Source organism: Monodelphis domestica, chromosome 4 (genome assembly GCF_027887165.1).
Source record: "Monodelphis domestica isolate mMonDom1 chromosome 4, mMonDom1.pri, whole genome shotgun sequence".
NCBI classification, from domain to species: Eukaryota; Metazoa; Chordata; class Mammalia; order Didelphimorphia; family Didelphidae; genus Monodelphis; species Monodelphis domestica.
In genome coordinates this window covers 202,948,258-202,966,252 of record NC_077230.1, presented here as the reverse complement: position 1 = coordinate 202,966,252, position 17,995 = coordinate 202,948,258, and the positions used below count along the sequence as shown (strand labels likewise).

Sequence of the window (17,995 nt, the reverse complement as noted above, 5' to 3'; positions counted from 1 at the left end):
GACCAAAAAGCGGCCTTTGCGACAGGTCGGAACCGGTGTCGCGAAGCATTGTGGGGGCCCCCCCGCGGAGAAGCAGCCGGAAGCAGGGGTACGCATGCGCTGGTGTAGCGTGTTGAGAGTGAGGAGGGTAGGAAATCCCTGTGCGTCACGTTGTCCTGCCACCTCAGGCCCCTCCCGGTGGACCTGCGTGGGCAACGTCTGCCGGGGACATTAAGGACGTCCCAGAAGGCGTGGTTGGGAGAGCGGAAGTTCCCTGACGTCCTCGTGGCTGTATATCGTGGTGGTAAGTGCAGAGTTTCGGGGAAGCTTTCCTACTTTCTTCCTATTTTTGAACCATCGATCAACTTTCTTCCCATGTTGTCAGGTCAGGCAGGTTCGGAGTGACTCCCTTCCCTGCGCATTGTGCACCAAGCTCGTCTTACCCCTTTGGGTGGAGAACAGGACTAGAATCCGACTTTGCGGCCTGCGCCCTGCCTCTGAGAACTTATCGCGAGACCCGATTCTCATCCGCAGCTGTCCTTGAATCCAGGTGAGTCGTGTGAGGGTGAGGGGCTTCGGGGACCCTAATTTTTTGCTTAGATATTGAGGGTACCATCTTCCGAGGCCTGATGATACCTGGACGAGTGGTAGCTGCCCCCCTCCCAGAGGTTAAGGACACGTGGCCTGAATATTTCAATAGCTTCCTTTAAAAAAAAAAGTGGTTTTCGTAAAATTCTAGTTGTAGTAGAAGTAGTCTCTTAGAATATTTTTGTTTTGCGAAAATTAAATTTAGGCTCAAAGAAGTGAAGGGATAAGAGTTCTTAGAAGACCTTTTGAAATACTAATCTCTAGACCTATCCCCGAGGATTCCTTTACAATGCTGCTGTTGCCATCACTGGATCTTTGGATTCAATTTAATAAACCTTTTAAAGGTTTATTTAAAGAACCTAAATGGACCCCTGCCCTCCAGGAGCTGACGTTTACTAGTGTGGTACAGTAATTATACGATTATAATAAAGATATACCATGTATAAGGCAATTTGTTGAGGGAGAAAATATTAAGGCAGAAGGTTCAAGAAAACCGTATGCAAGAACCTAGCAATTTGAGCCATGTGCTTTGGAGGAAACTGGATCTTATGTTGAATAGGTGAGGAATGTGTCCAGATAGGCTAGACCACCAAAGCACTGCTGTACAAGATGGAATTTCATTTTGGACCACTTTAGAAGGGCCAGTGCATGAACAGGAGTAAAGTGAAATGGATAGAGAGGTAGATGGAAGTTAGATTGTGTATTTTGTCCTTTAGGCAGTAAAGACTACTGAATAGAGAAGTGAAATGTTTAGAATCTTGTTTAGAATCTTTGAAGAATACTTAAAAGGACAGCTTGCATTACTTTATGGGAATAATGAATATGATTGTTCAATAGAGTGTTTTCATTGAACTTCGAGGAGTATCCTTTAAAAATATTTTTGTATTTAATAAATCCTATTGTTTATCATACTTAATATGGTTTTATAAATACTCCTATCTTTCTGGACTTAGGTTAAGAAACAGTGAAAGGCAACCATATTAAGAAATGTATAGCACGAGTTATTTTGCTCATATATATATTTGTATATATATGCATATGGCAAATTTATATTCCCAGTTATATTTTCCCCAAGGAATAGCTTTAATTAGCTACCCTTTTTAAAAGGGTAAGGTTTTTGTATTATTTTAAGTCTGAGAGTGTATGCCACCCACCTTTGCAAAAATATTACAGCCTTTAAAATATAATTTTTAGTTAATATTTTGAGGTAAGACTTCATAAAACTAAAAAAAATTTAAAATCTTTTTTTCTTTTTAATATCTTTCTCTTTGATACTTTGCTTATTAGTCAAAATATTCATCTTCTTTAGGCCAAGTCTAGAATAAACAGATTTTATCAATTGGTATTATTTCAAATCCATAGAATTCTAACTTAAATAAATATATTAGTTGATATAATGCTCTTTTGCCCCTGGAACATCTCATTCTTAAAAGACAATTTGAAGTAACATAAGAATCTTGAATAAAAAAGGTCTCAGCATGTTCAGAGGGGTTAGTTAATATTTAACTCCATCCAATATAGTAGTTTCTGATCCTGGATTCCATATATTTGTTAGTGAATATATTTCATAAAGTTTTTGAATTTGGATAGGAAGGATATTTTGATAACCTAAATAAATATATCATTGAGTTTTTTGTTAACCCTCTGATTTTTATTTTATATGTTTAAAAACCTGATTATGGGCTTTGAAGATTTCACCTGAATTTCATTGAAGTTACACAGAAAGATCAAGAACTACAGAATAAAAACAGGTCACTAGCTTCTAAAACTACTCAGCTCCATTTTAAACCTTTACTGAAGTAATTTGAGGTGCCTTACTGAGGCAACCTAATATCTTCAGAATGTGAAAGGGTTTTGCATTTTTGGTTGGTTGGTAAATATAGGAAAAGTCTAGAACAAATTTTAGGTTGGAGAAAACAGTATTTGGAGTTAAACTAAAAGGTTTTTAAAAAGCCTTCATACCCTATAACCCACCCCTCTTATCCATTTAGTTATCTGTGTTCACAACCTCATTTCCAATTAAATATAAAAAGTAGGGATGCATTGCTCAAAGGTTTTTTTTTTTTTAACAGACAAGAATGAATATTTAAGAAATTTAGACATTTACTAGATAATCTTATCTGTGCTGCAAGAAGTAATTCTACACTTAATCCTATTCGAAAAGAACCCTTCGCCCCCCAAAAATTAATGGTTTTAACCCTTTACTAATTATGTGATTCCATAGAGGTAGTGATTATTTCTTTTGTATATACCAACAATATAGGGTTACAGATAGCCAGTTAATCCTAATGTATAACATAATTAGGAGTAATTAGATTAATTAAACTTATAGATCCTTGTCAGAACTTACTTATCTGATCACAAGAATGTCCTACTAGGTTACCTCCACCCAGGGTAGTCTGGAGTACTGCATGATAGAGATATTCTAATGGGGTGGGAAGTCCCTACAAAATGGCCCCTAGTTCTTATCGGAGTATCCAAAACTTGAGTGGGGTTCTTGCCCTTTACTTAACATTGGGGGAACAGTTGTAAGACTAATGCCTAATAATTGATGGAGATCTATCAGCCCTTTAATAAATAGCTATTGGCTTGGAACTCTGCCTCAGTCATTTAATTTGCAAATTGAATAATTTTTGGCATTTGAAGTACTTCTTGCTTATATTCTTCCATATGTGCTTCACATTTTGTGTCTAAAGTAATTTACTTAATGTGTTGGACTCATTATTTCCCTGCTCAAAACAACTTAATTTCTTGGGTTTCTTCATTTGTAACAAGAGAGTTGGGCTAGATGACCTCAGATTATACTCTTTCAGCTCTATGATCCTATGAATGCCATTCTCTTCCCTTTGGGCTTTGGGATTAAATATCTACATTCTTTTATTTTGGCATTCAAAAAAACTGCAGTCTGATTGTAGTACAACTTTTAGTTTTATTTCATCCCACAATCCTTTATACATTTAAATTGTAGCCATACTAGACTGTTACAATCATTTCCTGATCTGTTAGTACGAACTTCCCTCTTTGTTCAGTAGATGATCCACTCTACAAAATGAACTTCCTCTATATATCTAGGTGCTGAAATCTCATAAATTGAGAGATGAAAGGGACCTTGGAAGTCATCTAATATAATTTGCACTTCACTTTGTACATTAAGAAAATAGAATCCCAGAAACTAAATGACTTGTTCATATTTATACTGGTAGTAACTTGCCAGACTGTGGATGAGAACCAATCTTTTGACCTCAAATTTATCCTTTTTTCCACTGTATTCCAATTACTATCTCCATTAATAGAAATAGTTAGCACTTATATAATTCTTTTAAGGTTTGCAAATACATTTTTACTAAATTGATCACAACTGTAGTTAATTATTCCTATTTTACAGACCAGGAAATGGAAGCTGAGGGGTTAAATGACTTACATAAGATCATCCAGTTAGTAAGGTTCTGATTCAGAATTAAAATTCAGGCATTCCTGTCTCCAAGACCTACACTATGGGTTGTACCTTGTAAGCTGCTCTTCCCTTTTTCTTTCCAGATCCTCCAAAAGTTTTCTTTCTATGTTAAATTTCTTTTGTGTACATATAGTCTAATTTGTATTATAGTTATTTTCACATCTAATCATTTTTTAAGATTGTTTTTATTCCCTGGTACCTTGCATATAGAAAGCACTTAATCTATGTTGGGTTGAGTTGGATTGAATTCAATTTAAATTTGACTGATTTCTGAAGCTAAGATGTCCCTGATTCAGAAATCATAATTTTTTTTCTATAATCCAGAATCAAACATCAGTTACTGAATCTCAGTGCATCCTATATTAGACTACTTTAGCAGGTAAATATGAGGATAATGATGTGAAACTCCAATGAAATATTTTGTATTCTATTTTAAATGTCAGTATATTTGATTTGGGCAAAATGTTGCTAGGAAATGGGACACGTAGCTACAGAAAAGATTTATACTTTTCATGGAAATCAGAGGCATGATCTGAAAACCACATTAGTTTCCTTCTTCCTTCGCTCCCTCACTAGATGAACAAAAACTATGGGGTGCAAAAATACTGAGTGCTTGGAAATATCTATATAGCATAGAAACACCCAACTTTCACAGTAGCATGATATTAGCGGGCCTTTCTAAGTTAGGAAAGTTTTGAATTCTTTATGACTTTTGAGGATCAGCTGAGTTAGGTTCCTAGAGGCTCTTTACCACAGGCATAGAAACCAAATGATTAATTTTTTTAATCACAGATATTCATGAAAGTGTCTACTGAGGTATTGTAAGGACTGTGGTAGACATCATTGATGGTAGGAGTGTACTAACATTCATGAAATTGTGGATCTATGAAATATTGATGTAAAATGGCTGTTAAATACATATACTCTATTTGGTTAAGAAAAATGTTATAGTAGAAGCATATTTTCAACAATGAAATTGAGTCAAAAGAATATGCTTTTGTGACTTTACAGAGCTTTCAGGTGGTTTTCTAATTAGATTGTATTAGTTTGCACATTAGCATTCAGTTTTCTTAATTTAATAATCTGCCTGTTGGGGAATAGCATGAGATGTTTAAATGTTTAAGCATTTTTTTCTAGTGATCATTAATAACCTGACCCCTGAGGTTTCTACTAGAGCCCATGCATTATCTATTGTGAACTAGGAGTTATATCTTTGAATTTCTAACAGTTCCTTTTGATTATATTTTTGTTGTATAAAAGCATTTTATCATTTTTTTAATTTGTAGGGAAAAAATTTCTCATGCAAGAGTGTCAAATATATTCTCCATTCCAAATTTTGTGGTTGGATTTTTTTTTGTTTATAATCCAGCAGCAGTTTATATGATTATATATGTTTATTTACAGTAAAGCAATTACTCACCAATTTTCCTCCAACACACATTAAATGCTTTCCCCTTTTTTTTCTATAAAATTTCTATAACTTTATCAAACACTTAACTTTTATATACATTTGCTAGGAGACCATCTGGTATCTTATTGATGTTTCTTTTTCATTTTATATCTACAATCAACCAGATGAGTTTTGATAACCACTTTTTGTCATTTATTTTTATAAAGTCAAGTCACACACACCCCCATGTGTTTCTTGTTATTCTTATCTATTTTTCCCAAGTATATTCTGTAATGATTTTGTCCAGTTCTATAAGAAACTCCTTTGAACTTTGATTGGTAGTGGAGATTGCAATTTTTTTCCTTTAATAATGAATATTGTGTCCCTGTTAATTCTAACTTTATGTCATTGTATTTTATAATTATCTTATTTTTGTTTTATTATTGTGTTCCATGATTTTTCCTGACCCTTTTTACTGTTGGTTTTTGATTGAGACAGTTGAATTTTTATAGATATACTAGAAAAGAGATTGGTTAATAATTTATTAAGAGTGATATTTGTCACACACTCTGGTCTCAAGTGGAAAGAGACAGATCTCCGTTAATAGTAATGCTTCAAGTGGGCAGGTAGGTGGCTTGATAGATTGATAAGAGGCCCTGGTTCAAATATGACCTCAGATACTTCCTAGCTATATGACCCTGGGCAAGTCATTGTTTAGCCCTTAGAACCAATACTAAGTATTGATTCTAATACAAGAGGTAAGGATTTTTAAAAATGTTTCATTTTGATATTTTTGAATTTCCTGTATTATCTAGGGATTATTTGTTCTTGGAAGGTTTGAAAGAATTCACCTAGGAATCCCACTTGAGAGGCTTTGTGTCTGTATCTGTGTCTTTGTTTTGTTGGGTATAGGAATTCTTTGGTGGTTTGTCTTGTTTCTTTCTCTGAGGTTATTTTTAAATTGTTAATTTCCTTTTGTAGCCTTTCCTCAGACCCAGCCCAGCTATGGCACGTGGTCCCAAGAAGCACCTGAAACGTGTGGCAGCCCCAAAGCATTGGATGCTTGATAAGTTGACAGGAGTGTTTGCTCCCAGACCCTCTACAGGTCCCCACAAGCTTCGTGAGTGTCTCCCTCTCATCATCTTCCTTAGAAATAGACTGAAGTATGCCCTGACAGGAGATGAAGTAAAGAAGATCTGCATGCAACGGTTCATCAAGATAGATGGCAAAGTCCGCACTGATATCACCTACCCTGCTGGCTTTATGGATGTCATCAGCATTGAGAAGACTGGAGAGCATTTTCGTCTGGTGTATGACACCAAGGGCCGTTTTGCCGTTCATCGCATCACGGCTGAAGAGGCAAAATATAAATTGTGCAAAGTAAGAAAGATTTTTGTGGCTACGAAAGGCATCCCTCATCTGGTGACCCATGATGCCCGTACGATCCGATATCCAGATCCTCTAATCAAAGTGAATGACACTGTCCAGATTAATTTAGAGACTGGCAAGATTACTGATTTCATCAAATTTGATACTGGCAACCTGTGTATGGTGACCGGTGGGGCCAACTTAGGTCGAATTGGCGTGATTACTAACAGGGAGAAGCATCCTGGATCTTTTGATGTGGTCCATGTGAAGGATGCCAATGGCAATAGCTTTGCCACTAGGCTTTCAAACATATTTGTTATTGGCAAAGGTAATAAGCCTTGGATTTCTCTACCCCGAGGAAAAGGTATCCGTCTTACCATTGCTGAAGAAAGAGATAAGAGATTGGCAGCCAAACAAAGCAGTGGATAAATGAAAATGAAGCCTAATGGTGTATGTGATCAGATAGATGTTATAAAGGAAAAGAATTCCTTTTGTCAGTTTTGATAATTGATATTATCATAAGTAATCAGCATGTTGTTATTTTATTAGAATGTAGCTGTGTAGACTAGTTTTCTTTTACAACTTTTGAGTTATTATAGTTTAATCATATAGCATGTGTTATGTCTGCCTTTTATAATTTGTTGGCTTAGTTTACAAGCTAGTTTGAGGTTAATTTTTTGTGAGCATTTTCTTTGTGTATTTGAAAAAGAAGGCTTTTCTGTATCTTGCTTAGTTCTTTCCATATAACGTAATTCTAATGGATCCAAGTTCAGATCAAATATCTACTGTTAACCTCTGTGTTTTATCATTCTCATTTTGAATATTGATATGTATTATAATTTTCTTGTATCGCTCTTATACTTTTTCTGAACTTACTAGTTGTGCTTGATTCAAATAAAATCAGAATTGTTGCATATTTGTTAATGTTTTATATCAAAACTACCAAATTCTTTTTGTGCTTCTTCAAAGAGCATCTATTAACTAACCAGTCAGAAAACATTGTGTTTACTCTGTACCTGGCACTGTGCTAATACGCACTAGGTATACCAATACAAAGAAAAAAATACCTGTCATTAAGGAGCTTAAATTTACTAGGAGACAATGACTACATAAGGAAGCTGAAAAACTGCAAGGTGGAATAGTGGGGCTGGGGAGAGGGTGGAGGGAGGGATTGGACACCTACTGGGCATGGTAGTAAAGGCTAGTAAAGGCCAAGAGAAGCAGAGCAGGAATGAATGGCAGGTGTAGGCTTCCTGAAGTGGAGACTTGAGAAGAATTCATCATTAAGAAAGAGTACTGGGGGAAATTCCAGTGTGAAGGCTTTGTACAAGGTTAAGAAGGTAACTGGCATTGTGATAAAGTCTGGACTCCTCCATTTTGAGGTCACCAATCAAGCCACTTTTCCATTTCTCTGCACTTTTTGCTATTCATTTAATTCATAGTGAGAGTATCAGTATCACTGATTCAGACTTTTCTACCTTGTGGGAACTTTTTTAATTGTTCAAGAATTTCCCATTTAGTATTTCAAGAGATACATATGTATAAACCTAAACTTGATTCTTAACTTCTGCCACTTTGCCACTATCACTGAAGGTTTCAGCCTGTAGAGTTGAGGGAATTTTTTGTTTGTTTGTTTCATGAGTTGCCATGTCCAGATGTTTAGAACCCATCTTCTTATTAATCACTAATCAGCAAAGCTGAACGAATGACTTTTAGTTTGGGAAATTCTATTTCTATTGTAGGATACTCCTACCAATGCAGATTCTCTCTTAGTTTTGTCCAGAATATTTAGAGGCTTGTCTAGTCTTTCCCTGCAGTCAGCTTTCTTTTTTCTATGTTCTCTGCTGCCTTCATATTGATATTACAAGAATGTTTTAATATATACCATGTAATTTAATATATAATAATAAATATAAATAAAAATAAGATAGATAGCATAGTGGATTGAGTACTGGGCCTAGAATCAGGAAGACCTGAGTTCACATACAGCTTCAGAGACTAGTTGTAGGAACCTGGGCAAGCCACTTAATCCTGTTTGCCTCAGTTTCCTCATCTGTAAGATGAACTGGAGAAAAATGGAAAATCAGTTACTTCGCCAAGAAAATTCCTAACGTTCTTGAGTCAGATATGGCTGGAAGGACTGAACAAGAAAGAAAAATAGAAAATATTTCAAGATGCCCTTTTTTTCCTCAAGATTATAGGTAGATAGTAGGTGATGAGCTAATGAGGTAGTAATGAGATGGGTTTTTGAAATGAGCAACTTCAAAAAAATTTTGTTAGTATGAAAAACATGCTTTTAATTATAAAACAAACATGGTAGTCAAGACTTAAATTTTTTGCTGTCGGTTGTCTGATATGCTTGCAAATCATGTCAGCTTTTTTTTTTTAATAAGTTAATTAAAAGCCTAGGATTATGAAATATAAAGCAGACAAATGGAAGGTTGTTTCAGAATTCACAATTGAACACACTAGTAACTTTATTTTTGCTTCACTGTCATGACAACATTTAACTGTTCCTAAAATAGCTATTAATGAATTCTGTAGTTTCTAGAAGTGTCATAAACATAGGATGATTTTTTAAAATAACATACATATTTTTCTCCATTATAATTGATGCTCCTTGGGTGCTATGTCTGGCATGCAATTCATTTCAATAGTTATTTGGCAGTTTAACTTGTCAAGCTATGACCTAAAACTAATTTTTTCCATAAAAAAATAACTTTATAGCCTGAGTTCAAGGCCCTTCATATTCTGTACACCTAGTCAACAGCCATTTATTAAAGCCCTGCTAAATGCCAAGTACTATGCTAAGTGATAAAAAGAAAAGCAGTCTCTTCTCCTGAGCTCAACTTTAAGTGGGGGAAATAGGTAAACTGCACAAATCAACTGTGTACAAGATAAATAGGAAATAATAAAGATGCTAGGAATAAGGGATCCTTTAGCCTCTCAGCATTAAGGTCAGGAAGGCTTCTTGTAGGAGATGTGATATTAGGCTGGGACTTGAAGGAAGCTAAGAAAGACAAGATATGGGAGACAAGGGAGAGCATACCAGGCTTAGAGTGATAAGGTGACTTGTGAGGAATAGAAGAGAGGTCAGTGTCAGAGAATCAGAGGCCTTGGAGAAGATGCAAAATGGGAGGGGGCAGGACAAATGAACAGCTTTGAATGTGAAACAGGACTTCCATTTTGATCTTGTGGGAGATGAGGTTTGTTGCCTAGGTTTACTGTATGGAAGAGGCTGACATTCAACCTGCACATAAAGGTGTTTTTTTTTTTTCCAGTAGCTGAGTGGAAGATGGACTGGAATAAATGTGAGGTGAGACTAGGCAGGGAGATCATCTAGAAAGGTGGGAGATGATAAGTGAGTGGACAAGGGTAGTGGTAGTATCAGAGGAGAGAAGGGATCCTATGCAAGGGATGTTATAACAATAGAAACAATGACTTCTTGGCAACTCATTGGATGTGGTTGGTAAGAAAGGAGTTCAGGATAATACCAAGGTTGTGAGCCTGGGTGACTAAGAGAATGGTGGTTCCCTCAACAGGAAAATTAGGAAATAAGAGGGTTTGGGGGTGGGGGGGAGGATGAGTTCAGTTTTGGCGTGTTGAGCTTGTTTAAGATGTCTAGGGGACATCTACTTCAAGATGTTCAATGAGCAGTTCATGATGTGAATCTGGAGGTTGAGGGACTATTGCTAACAACAATGAAAGTTTGCCATATTGATTAACTCATCTTTTCACCTGAACATGTTAGAGGACATTGTAGGGCTATTGGTTTAATTTCAATACTGTTTCTCGGGGAATAGAGAAGCCTAAGGAGAGGGAGAAAGAGCAGGAATGGCCAGTTGGTAGAGCAGTCAGAATGCAAAACATTTATCAACTAAATTCACAGTTTATATAGGTTTATCTGTGGTGCCCCAAAACAATTACAATAGTAACATTAAAGATCACTGTACAAGTCATCCTAACATATAATAATAATGAAAAAGTTTTAAAAATGAGAATTACCAAAATGTGACAGAGGCAATGTGAGCATATGCTACTAGAAAAATATGGCTCATAGACTTGCTCTACATAAGGATCGCTATAAATTTTCAATTTCTGAAAAAACCAAAATGCAATATGTGCAAAGCACAATAAAGTGAAAGAAGTGTATTAAAATGAGGTATGTGTATCAGCACGATTTGAGTATCACTCGTCACAGAGACTGTTTCAATCACCAGTCTAGCTCTGCTTATGGTGGTTTCTGAACCCAATATTCTTGCTTCTTTGACTCCTATAAGCTGCCTCCCCTTTGCTGACCTGCTCTTCATTTTATCATCACCTCTTGAATCTGACTCATGTCATAAAGGCCACGGGACTTTGCTATTAAATTTTTAGCACAGGAAGGTTGTAGGGTATATGCAGATTGGGTTTGTCTCAATCACTATTTTGCTTTATTTTCAAAAGATCCTACTTCTTAGGTATTTCATGTTCCTCTATTCCTATATTCCCCTCTAGCTGCATGTTTGACAATCTGAAATTGTGGTTACAATAGGAGTGGTTTTATACTAGCTCTTCAGTCCCTTTTTCTGAATCCTCACCTAATTATGTGCTCTAACTATGAGAGTCTCTCAGGGTTCTGTCTGGGGACCTGTTTTTCCTTCTATATTAATTACCATATTTATGCTAACAATCTTGCCCCAGCCTCTCTCCTGACCTCTGACTGATTTCACATCTCCAACTGCTTTTCTGATATCTTGAACTAGATGCCCAGTAGGCATTTTAAACTAAACATGTCCAAAACAGAACTCAAAATTTTGTAATCTAAACTCTCCCGTCTCCTACCTTCTCTATTAGTTTGTGTGTGTGGTGGAACAAATCATCTTCCCTTTCCTTCAGTTCACAGTGTAAAGGACACGTTTTTTCCCCCTCCTCCATATCCAATCTATTGTCCAAACCTATCAATATCACCTTTGCAATACCTCTCAAATACTTTTCCTTCTCCCCTCTGACACTGCCATCCTGCTGGTATAGGCCCTTGTTTCACATCTGGGCTATTGCAGTAGCCTACTGGTAACCTTTGCAGCTAGGTAGCACAGTGGATGGAGTACCAAATCTGGAATCAGAAAGATTTGTCTTCCTGAGTTCAAATCAGACCTCAGACACTTATTAGCTGTGTGATCCTGGGCGAGTCACTTAACCTTGCTTGCTTCAGTTTCCTCTTCTATAAAATGAGCTAGAGAAGGAAATGGCTTCACACCTTATCACAGAGTTAAATGTCTATATATCTAAAGAACAAGTGACTAGGAGTCCTGAAGACTAGTTAGGTTCTAGTCCTTAATTTGCCACTAATTTGCTATGTGTTTATGGTGAGATGATGTATATACCCCTGGATCCTAGTTTCTTCACTAGTAAGATGAAGAGGATGGAGAGGAAGAACTCCAAGATTCTTCCAGCTACAGTGTTTTGATTTTAAGGATTTCACCAACATTGTGTTGGCTATTGTTGCAAATTAAAATTTAGAAGTGATAAAGAAAGAAAAACGGTATAAACTTGAGATTGTGCTAGTAAGAAAAGAAATAGAACCTTTTCTCCTGGAATGTAAAATGTGTGGAGGGTACATAATATTTTTACCCATTATAACTGCTGGAAAATTTATTGGAGATTTAGTGTTAGAAGTGACCAGTTTGGTGTCTGTCATAAAATAATCCATTATTCTGACTTTAAATGCCTACTCAGCATGACAACCAATGACCTTTTACTACATGTACTTTCCTTTATGCTAATAATTCTTGACAGTTCATTCCCAGCTTTGTATTTCTCCTCTCCCCCTTTGACTTCATTGGGGTGGCCAACCACAGAGGAATATGAAGGAAAACATTATGCTGTAAAAGTAGGTGTTAAGTTATAAGTATTACAGATCAGTAGTATGATAGTAATTTAACTAACAGTATGTGGCACTGCTAAATTTTCCACTAAAAAATTCTTTAAATAATGCCATTCTGAATTTTTTTTCAATTGAAACTACCAAATGCTCCTTTATCAATATAAAACTATACTTACACGACAAGTCATAGGTAAAATAAAAAGGATTTCAAAGAAATAGCATACTTTTATAGAGATAGGTTAAATTATGAATAGATAAATATAAATAAATCATTTTTATATTTAAAATTGCATTTATTGAGTGATAAAGTGAGCACATATTAAGAATGAGAACCCCAAACATCTCGTAGTTAATAAAAATGAAGAAAATAGTGGAGATCATCGCAAGTGTTTTTTATGTTTTGCATTAATTTATTTTTCTTATGTTTCTCCAAAAAAACCAAGAAACATTTTGCTATGTGAAAAATCTAATACCAACTAGGAAAATATTTTCATTTAATGAGGAAATAATCTATTATGAAAGTGCTGATAGTTAGAAGAGAAAGTTATATGAATTGTATTATATAGTAAGGTAAAAAAGCATTTTTTAAAGAATCCCCAAAGTGCTCTTTTTCTTTTTAATGAGGTAAAAACAAAACTTTAATCAATAGAAATGAGCTTTGGCTCTAAACTTTGAATTATTCTATTGATTTGGCTTTCTGAATCCTATCCAGGACTGAGTTTCAGAACTGGGATGTATATTTTATCTAAAAGCAAATGGTTCCTAAATTCCTGACAAATAGACCAGAATTGTCAATAAATTTGACTGAAGTAGGTTTAAACAGTCACATATAATAATTCAGGTAAATATGGACACCCAAAAATGTTTGTAAAACTCTCTGCACCATAATTATTAAAATAAATATTACCAATGCTATACTGAGAAGCTAGCCAAATATCTGAAAGGCCCTCATGACCTTCAAGGCAATTGTTGTTATTGACATTATTATTATAACAGTTAGGACTTCTTTCTGTTTTTTCATATTTTTTCTCCAACATCAACTTTCAATACTTTTCATAACCTCCAGTGGTGAAGGCAGTAATTTGTATATGGTTTAGCTGGTTGCTCACCAAAACGTAGAACTTTGTCTCAGATCCTATGTGATAGGAAGGCAATATAAGAGGTGCAGTATTTTCCCTCTAAAATGAGATTGTAAACTTCAGTAATCCAATGGAATTATGATTTTATTGACTTAGATATTATTGATGCATAACACATCCACTGATGTGTATCACAATCCCTCCTTGTCTATATGAATCATTCATGTCTTTCCATAAGAATATCAAAGAGGATCCACTCAGTGTACTGGGGGTGAAGGGGTGGGTGGGAGATGTCTCCTTCCAATTCCCTTAGCCTTTCAAAGATACCAATGAAGCATATGAGCTATTGATTGCTTTCTTTAATGTTACAAACTGTAATATAGGCCAGTAAGGGAGGTTGCCCCCACCTACACTGGTGAATTGGGGAGAGGGAAAGAAAGGTTTGAGAGAATGAGAGAGGGGAGAAGAGGTTCATCTTCCCCTCTCTTCCCCTTAGTGAAGAGAACCTGAGTTTGTCTCCCTGAGGGGCAGAGTATGTCTCCTCAGAGACTGGGTTTGGGAGGTGCAGGTGAAGGACTAGAGGAGAAGGTTTAAGAGAAATGACCCACTGCCTCCCTTCTTGATCTTAGCTGTTGTTGAGAGGCAGGATAGATTTTCCTGTCTTTGGATCAAATTTCCTTCTTTTGCATATTCCTCTCTCTTACAAAACCCATCCTCATTTTTGATCATAGGCTATTTAGTGACATCATTTATTTTGCTGTTCCTACATAATTCTTCCAGCATTTTAATTTTTCTTTTTTATCATCTTAGTCGATCTAATGGGTATGATGTATGTGATAAAAGGAAAAGGATGAAAACCTATTTATGTTTTCCTCTTCTTTCTCCCTTACCCCAAATCCTACCTTAACATGTATCAGAGCCATTTTAATTTGAGTTTCTTTAATAGTGATTTGGAACCTTTTTTTTTTTTTCACATGTCTATTGATAGCTTTGGTTTCTTCTTTTGAAAACTTCCTATTCATATTCTTTGAGCATTTATCAATTGTGGCATGGCTCTGATTTTTATAAATTTGGCTCAGTTCTCTTTCTGACTTGAATTTTAATGATGTTGTTTGACCTGGTTACCCATATAAAAAAAATCCAATAGATGAAGAATGTCTCTTAGTTGGTCAACCTTTAGTGTTATCAGTATATATCTTGAACAGTCAGTGCTAATGGATAATGAGTTGGGCACAAAATTGAACAAGAGGAGGAGAATAGTCTGGAGTGGGAAATTTCATTTGTCTTTGAGTGATACTGAACTCTAAGAAATGAATGTCCTTTTAATACCAATGTTCTTTTAATGATGTTGAAAGGTTGTAGGCATCTACTCAAAAGGCATGAAGAGGTGGTGCATGCAGTAATAGACACATCACAAACATGGAGTTATAGACTGAAAACTAAAATATTTTATCAGAGAATCTTAGAATTGAAAGAAAACTTTTACATGTTCTGGCACATTACCCAAAGGAAAGTAATTTCCCCCTGATATAACAATAATAACAATGATAATAATAATTGATATTTATATTACTTGAAAGTTTGTAAAGTACTTAATATAAATTATCTCATTCGATCCACCAACCACTTCATGAGGTTATTGTTATTATTTCCTTTTTCAGGAGAGGAATCTCAGACACTAAAAGGTTAAGTGATTTGTCCATTGTCACATAGCTACTAAGTGTTTGAAGCAGACTTTGAATTTGTGGCTTCCTAACTTCAAGTCTAGTTTTCTATCCACTAATCCACATTATTCCCCTTTGAGGAATTTGATAATTTTATGAAGCAATCAAATACATTTTCTGATAGCTCTACATTTTATTAATTTAAAGAACAGATTCAAAAGTCAAATTCTGTCTCTCTGTAACTTCCACCCTTGTTCTAATTCTGCCTTATGGAAATATACAGAATAAGTCTAGTGCTTCTCCTATAAAACAGCCCTTCAAATATTGTCACTCAAGCCTTCTCCAAGCCAAAGTTCCTAATTCCTTCAACCATTTCTCATGTGTCATAATTTCATGTGCACTTATCACTATTGTTGCCCTTCTCTGGATAGTAACCCTTTGGGGGTTTTTTTGTTTTGTTTTGTTTTGTCAGTGCTCCTATGAAAATGTGGTGCCCCAAACTGAACATAATACATATTTGGTCTAATCAAAATGGGAAAACTATTGAATTTGGGGCCAGAGGACCTAAGTTAAAATAGACTCTGTGATATTTATTACCTGTGTGACTTTAAATGACTTGTCATTTAAATGCCCATGACTTGTTTCCTCGTCCTTATAATGAGAGTTAGATCAGAAAACTGATAAAGTTCCCTCTAGCTCTTAATCCGTGATGTTGTATTCCCTCTCCTGGACTCTGTTTTTCTATTAATGCAGCAGTATGGTTGGCAGCCAAATCATACTATTATTTGACTCATACTAAGTTTCCGGTTAAGTATGGCAGGGTGTTAGTAATAACTGAGGAAGCAATTTGAACAAAAGTAATTTATTAGCTAGGCAGAATAAATTGACCCAATCAGTCTAAAGATCCTGAATACAGATTGAGGTAGACTTTTACACATAAGAAAGCAATAAAATAAATCCAATTAGTTATAATAAAAACAATTAACTAGGCAACACACCAGGATACAAAATAGGTAATCTAATTTCTAATTGGAGGAAAGATTAGGGACTTTTCAAATTGGGAGGAAGAAAGATTAAGTTTCAGTCGAGTTGCAGGGTGGGAATGAGTAGGTTTTAGAGTCTTTCCTTAATAAAATGGAAAGATGTTCATTAATTGTATCCACTTACATTTATGAATCAGTAGATGGTTCATACCATCTAGTTTCCCATGGAGGAATAACAGAAAAACAAGATGGAGAATACATGTGACAGCACAAGATGGAGTAAGTGTTCATGAAATAGAATCTGAGGATTCTTTATCTCATTAGTTCCTCCCTTTTGATTAAGAGGAAGGAGCCAGCCATTCCCTTATTAATCCTTATCAATAAGTCACATGAATAAGATTTATTATATCTTTAGAATTATCATCAGAATTCCATAATAAGAAGAGGTCATTAGATGTCCTGGTTTCCTACAACTTCATGTGTCATACAGGGTTACAGTTAATGCATGTGTCAAAAATAATCATACCTAAGGCAAAAAGAGGCCATTTGCCTATGATAGTGAATAATCCATTGCCCTGTAACCAAGTAAAGCAAGGGAAGAAATTCTACCAGGTGACTTTTGGATCAGGCAGTGATTAGAATGAGAATCCCTGACCCTTTTGAATAAGAGCCAAGATATTAGGATCAATCAGTATTTAGCCAAAGGAAGTGATTCGTTTGGGATGAGGATTGATTAGTGATTACTAGAATTACAGTAAATATATTTTATAAAGTTATTAAGCAAAATGAGTGCAGTATTTTTAGTTATTTTTCTTTAATTCTCTGTAAGCTAACATTTTGCAATAACGTATGATCACACCTAGACAGAAGGCCTATGTACCCTAAATGGAAGGGTGTGACTCATTTGTGGGAAGGTGAGCTTCTTATAAGTGGAAGACTGGAAGATCATGACCTCTGAGCATCCTCTGAATGGAAGACCTATGGTTTGTTACCTCTGGGCAGGTGCTCTAAGCTGAACTGCCATATAAGGCACATCCCCTTGGCATATAGGGCATCCCCCTTTACCGTCTAAGATATAGCCATCTTACCATGTAGGGAAAGGTCATGGTCTTAGACCATCTGATATGATGTAATGTTAGGGTACATAAAGGATGGAAAGCTTGCAGTTAATTGTCTTAAGTATGAGGAAACCTAATGACCTAGCTTTGCTGAGGGATACCTATATCTCTTAAAGTTGTGATTGACTTGGGATTTTCCTCTTTGTTTTATTGAAGATTGACTGAAAATTATTTGTCACACTACTGTTTCTACTATAGTCTATTGAATTTCATGAAAATTCTTTACAATTTCCCTTGATAGTTTAATATAGGAACAGGAACAGGATAATATAGGAACAGGTCAGGTCCCTACTTGTGATACCGTAATAAGATTAAAGACCATGTGATTTTGTAGGACTAATTAAGCTAAGGGCAGGAGGAATCAGTTTCTAGTGGCATGGGCAAGTTTCTCAGCTTTGAATGATGTTTCCATTAGCCTGCTCTTAACACTGCTACCTCAGTGGATGGAAATACAGAACAGAGAATCTTCATCCCTAGCCCATTTTAACAAGGTTCCTTATTAATGT

General features: G+C 35.6%; 1 protein-coding gene across 2 annotated transcripts; it reads left to right on the top strand.

Moving 5' to 3' along the window:
* The first annotated feature begins 99 nt into the window (after positions 1 to 99).
* On the top strand, positions 100 to 7,693 carry RPS4Y1 (ribosomal protein S4, Y-linked 1). 2 transcript variants are annotated; one of them, XM_016433106.2, is made up of 2 exons: positions 100 to 529; positions 6,393 to 7,693. In XM_016433106.2, exon 2 carries the CDS (start codon positions 6,417 to 6,419, stop codon positions 7,206 to 7,208), a length of 792 nt encoding a protein of 263 aa, XP_016288592.1. In that variant the 5' UTR covers positions 100 to 529; positions 6,393 to 6,416; the 3' UTR covers positions 7,209 to 7,693.
* The last annotated feature ends 10,302 nt before the right edge of the window (positions 7,694 to 17,995 follow it).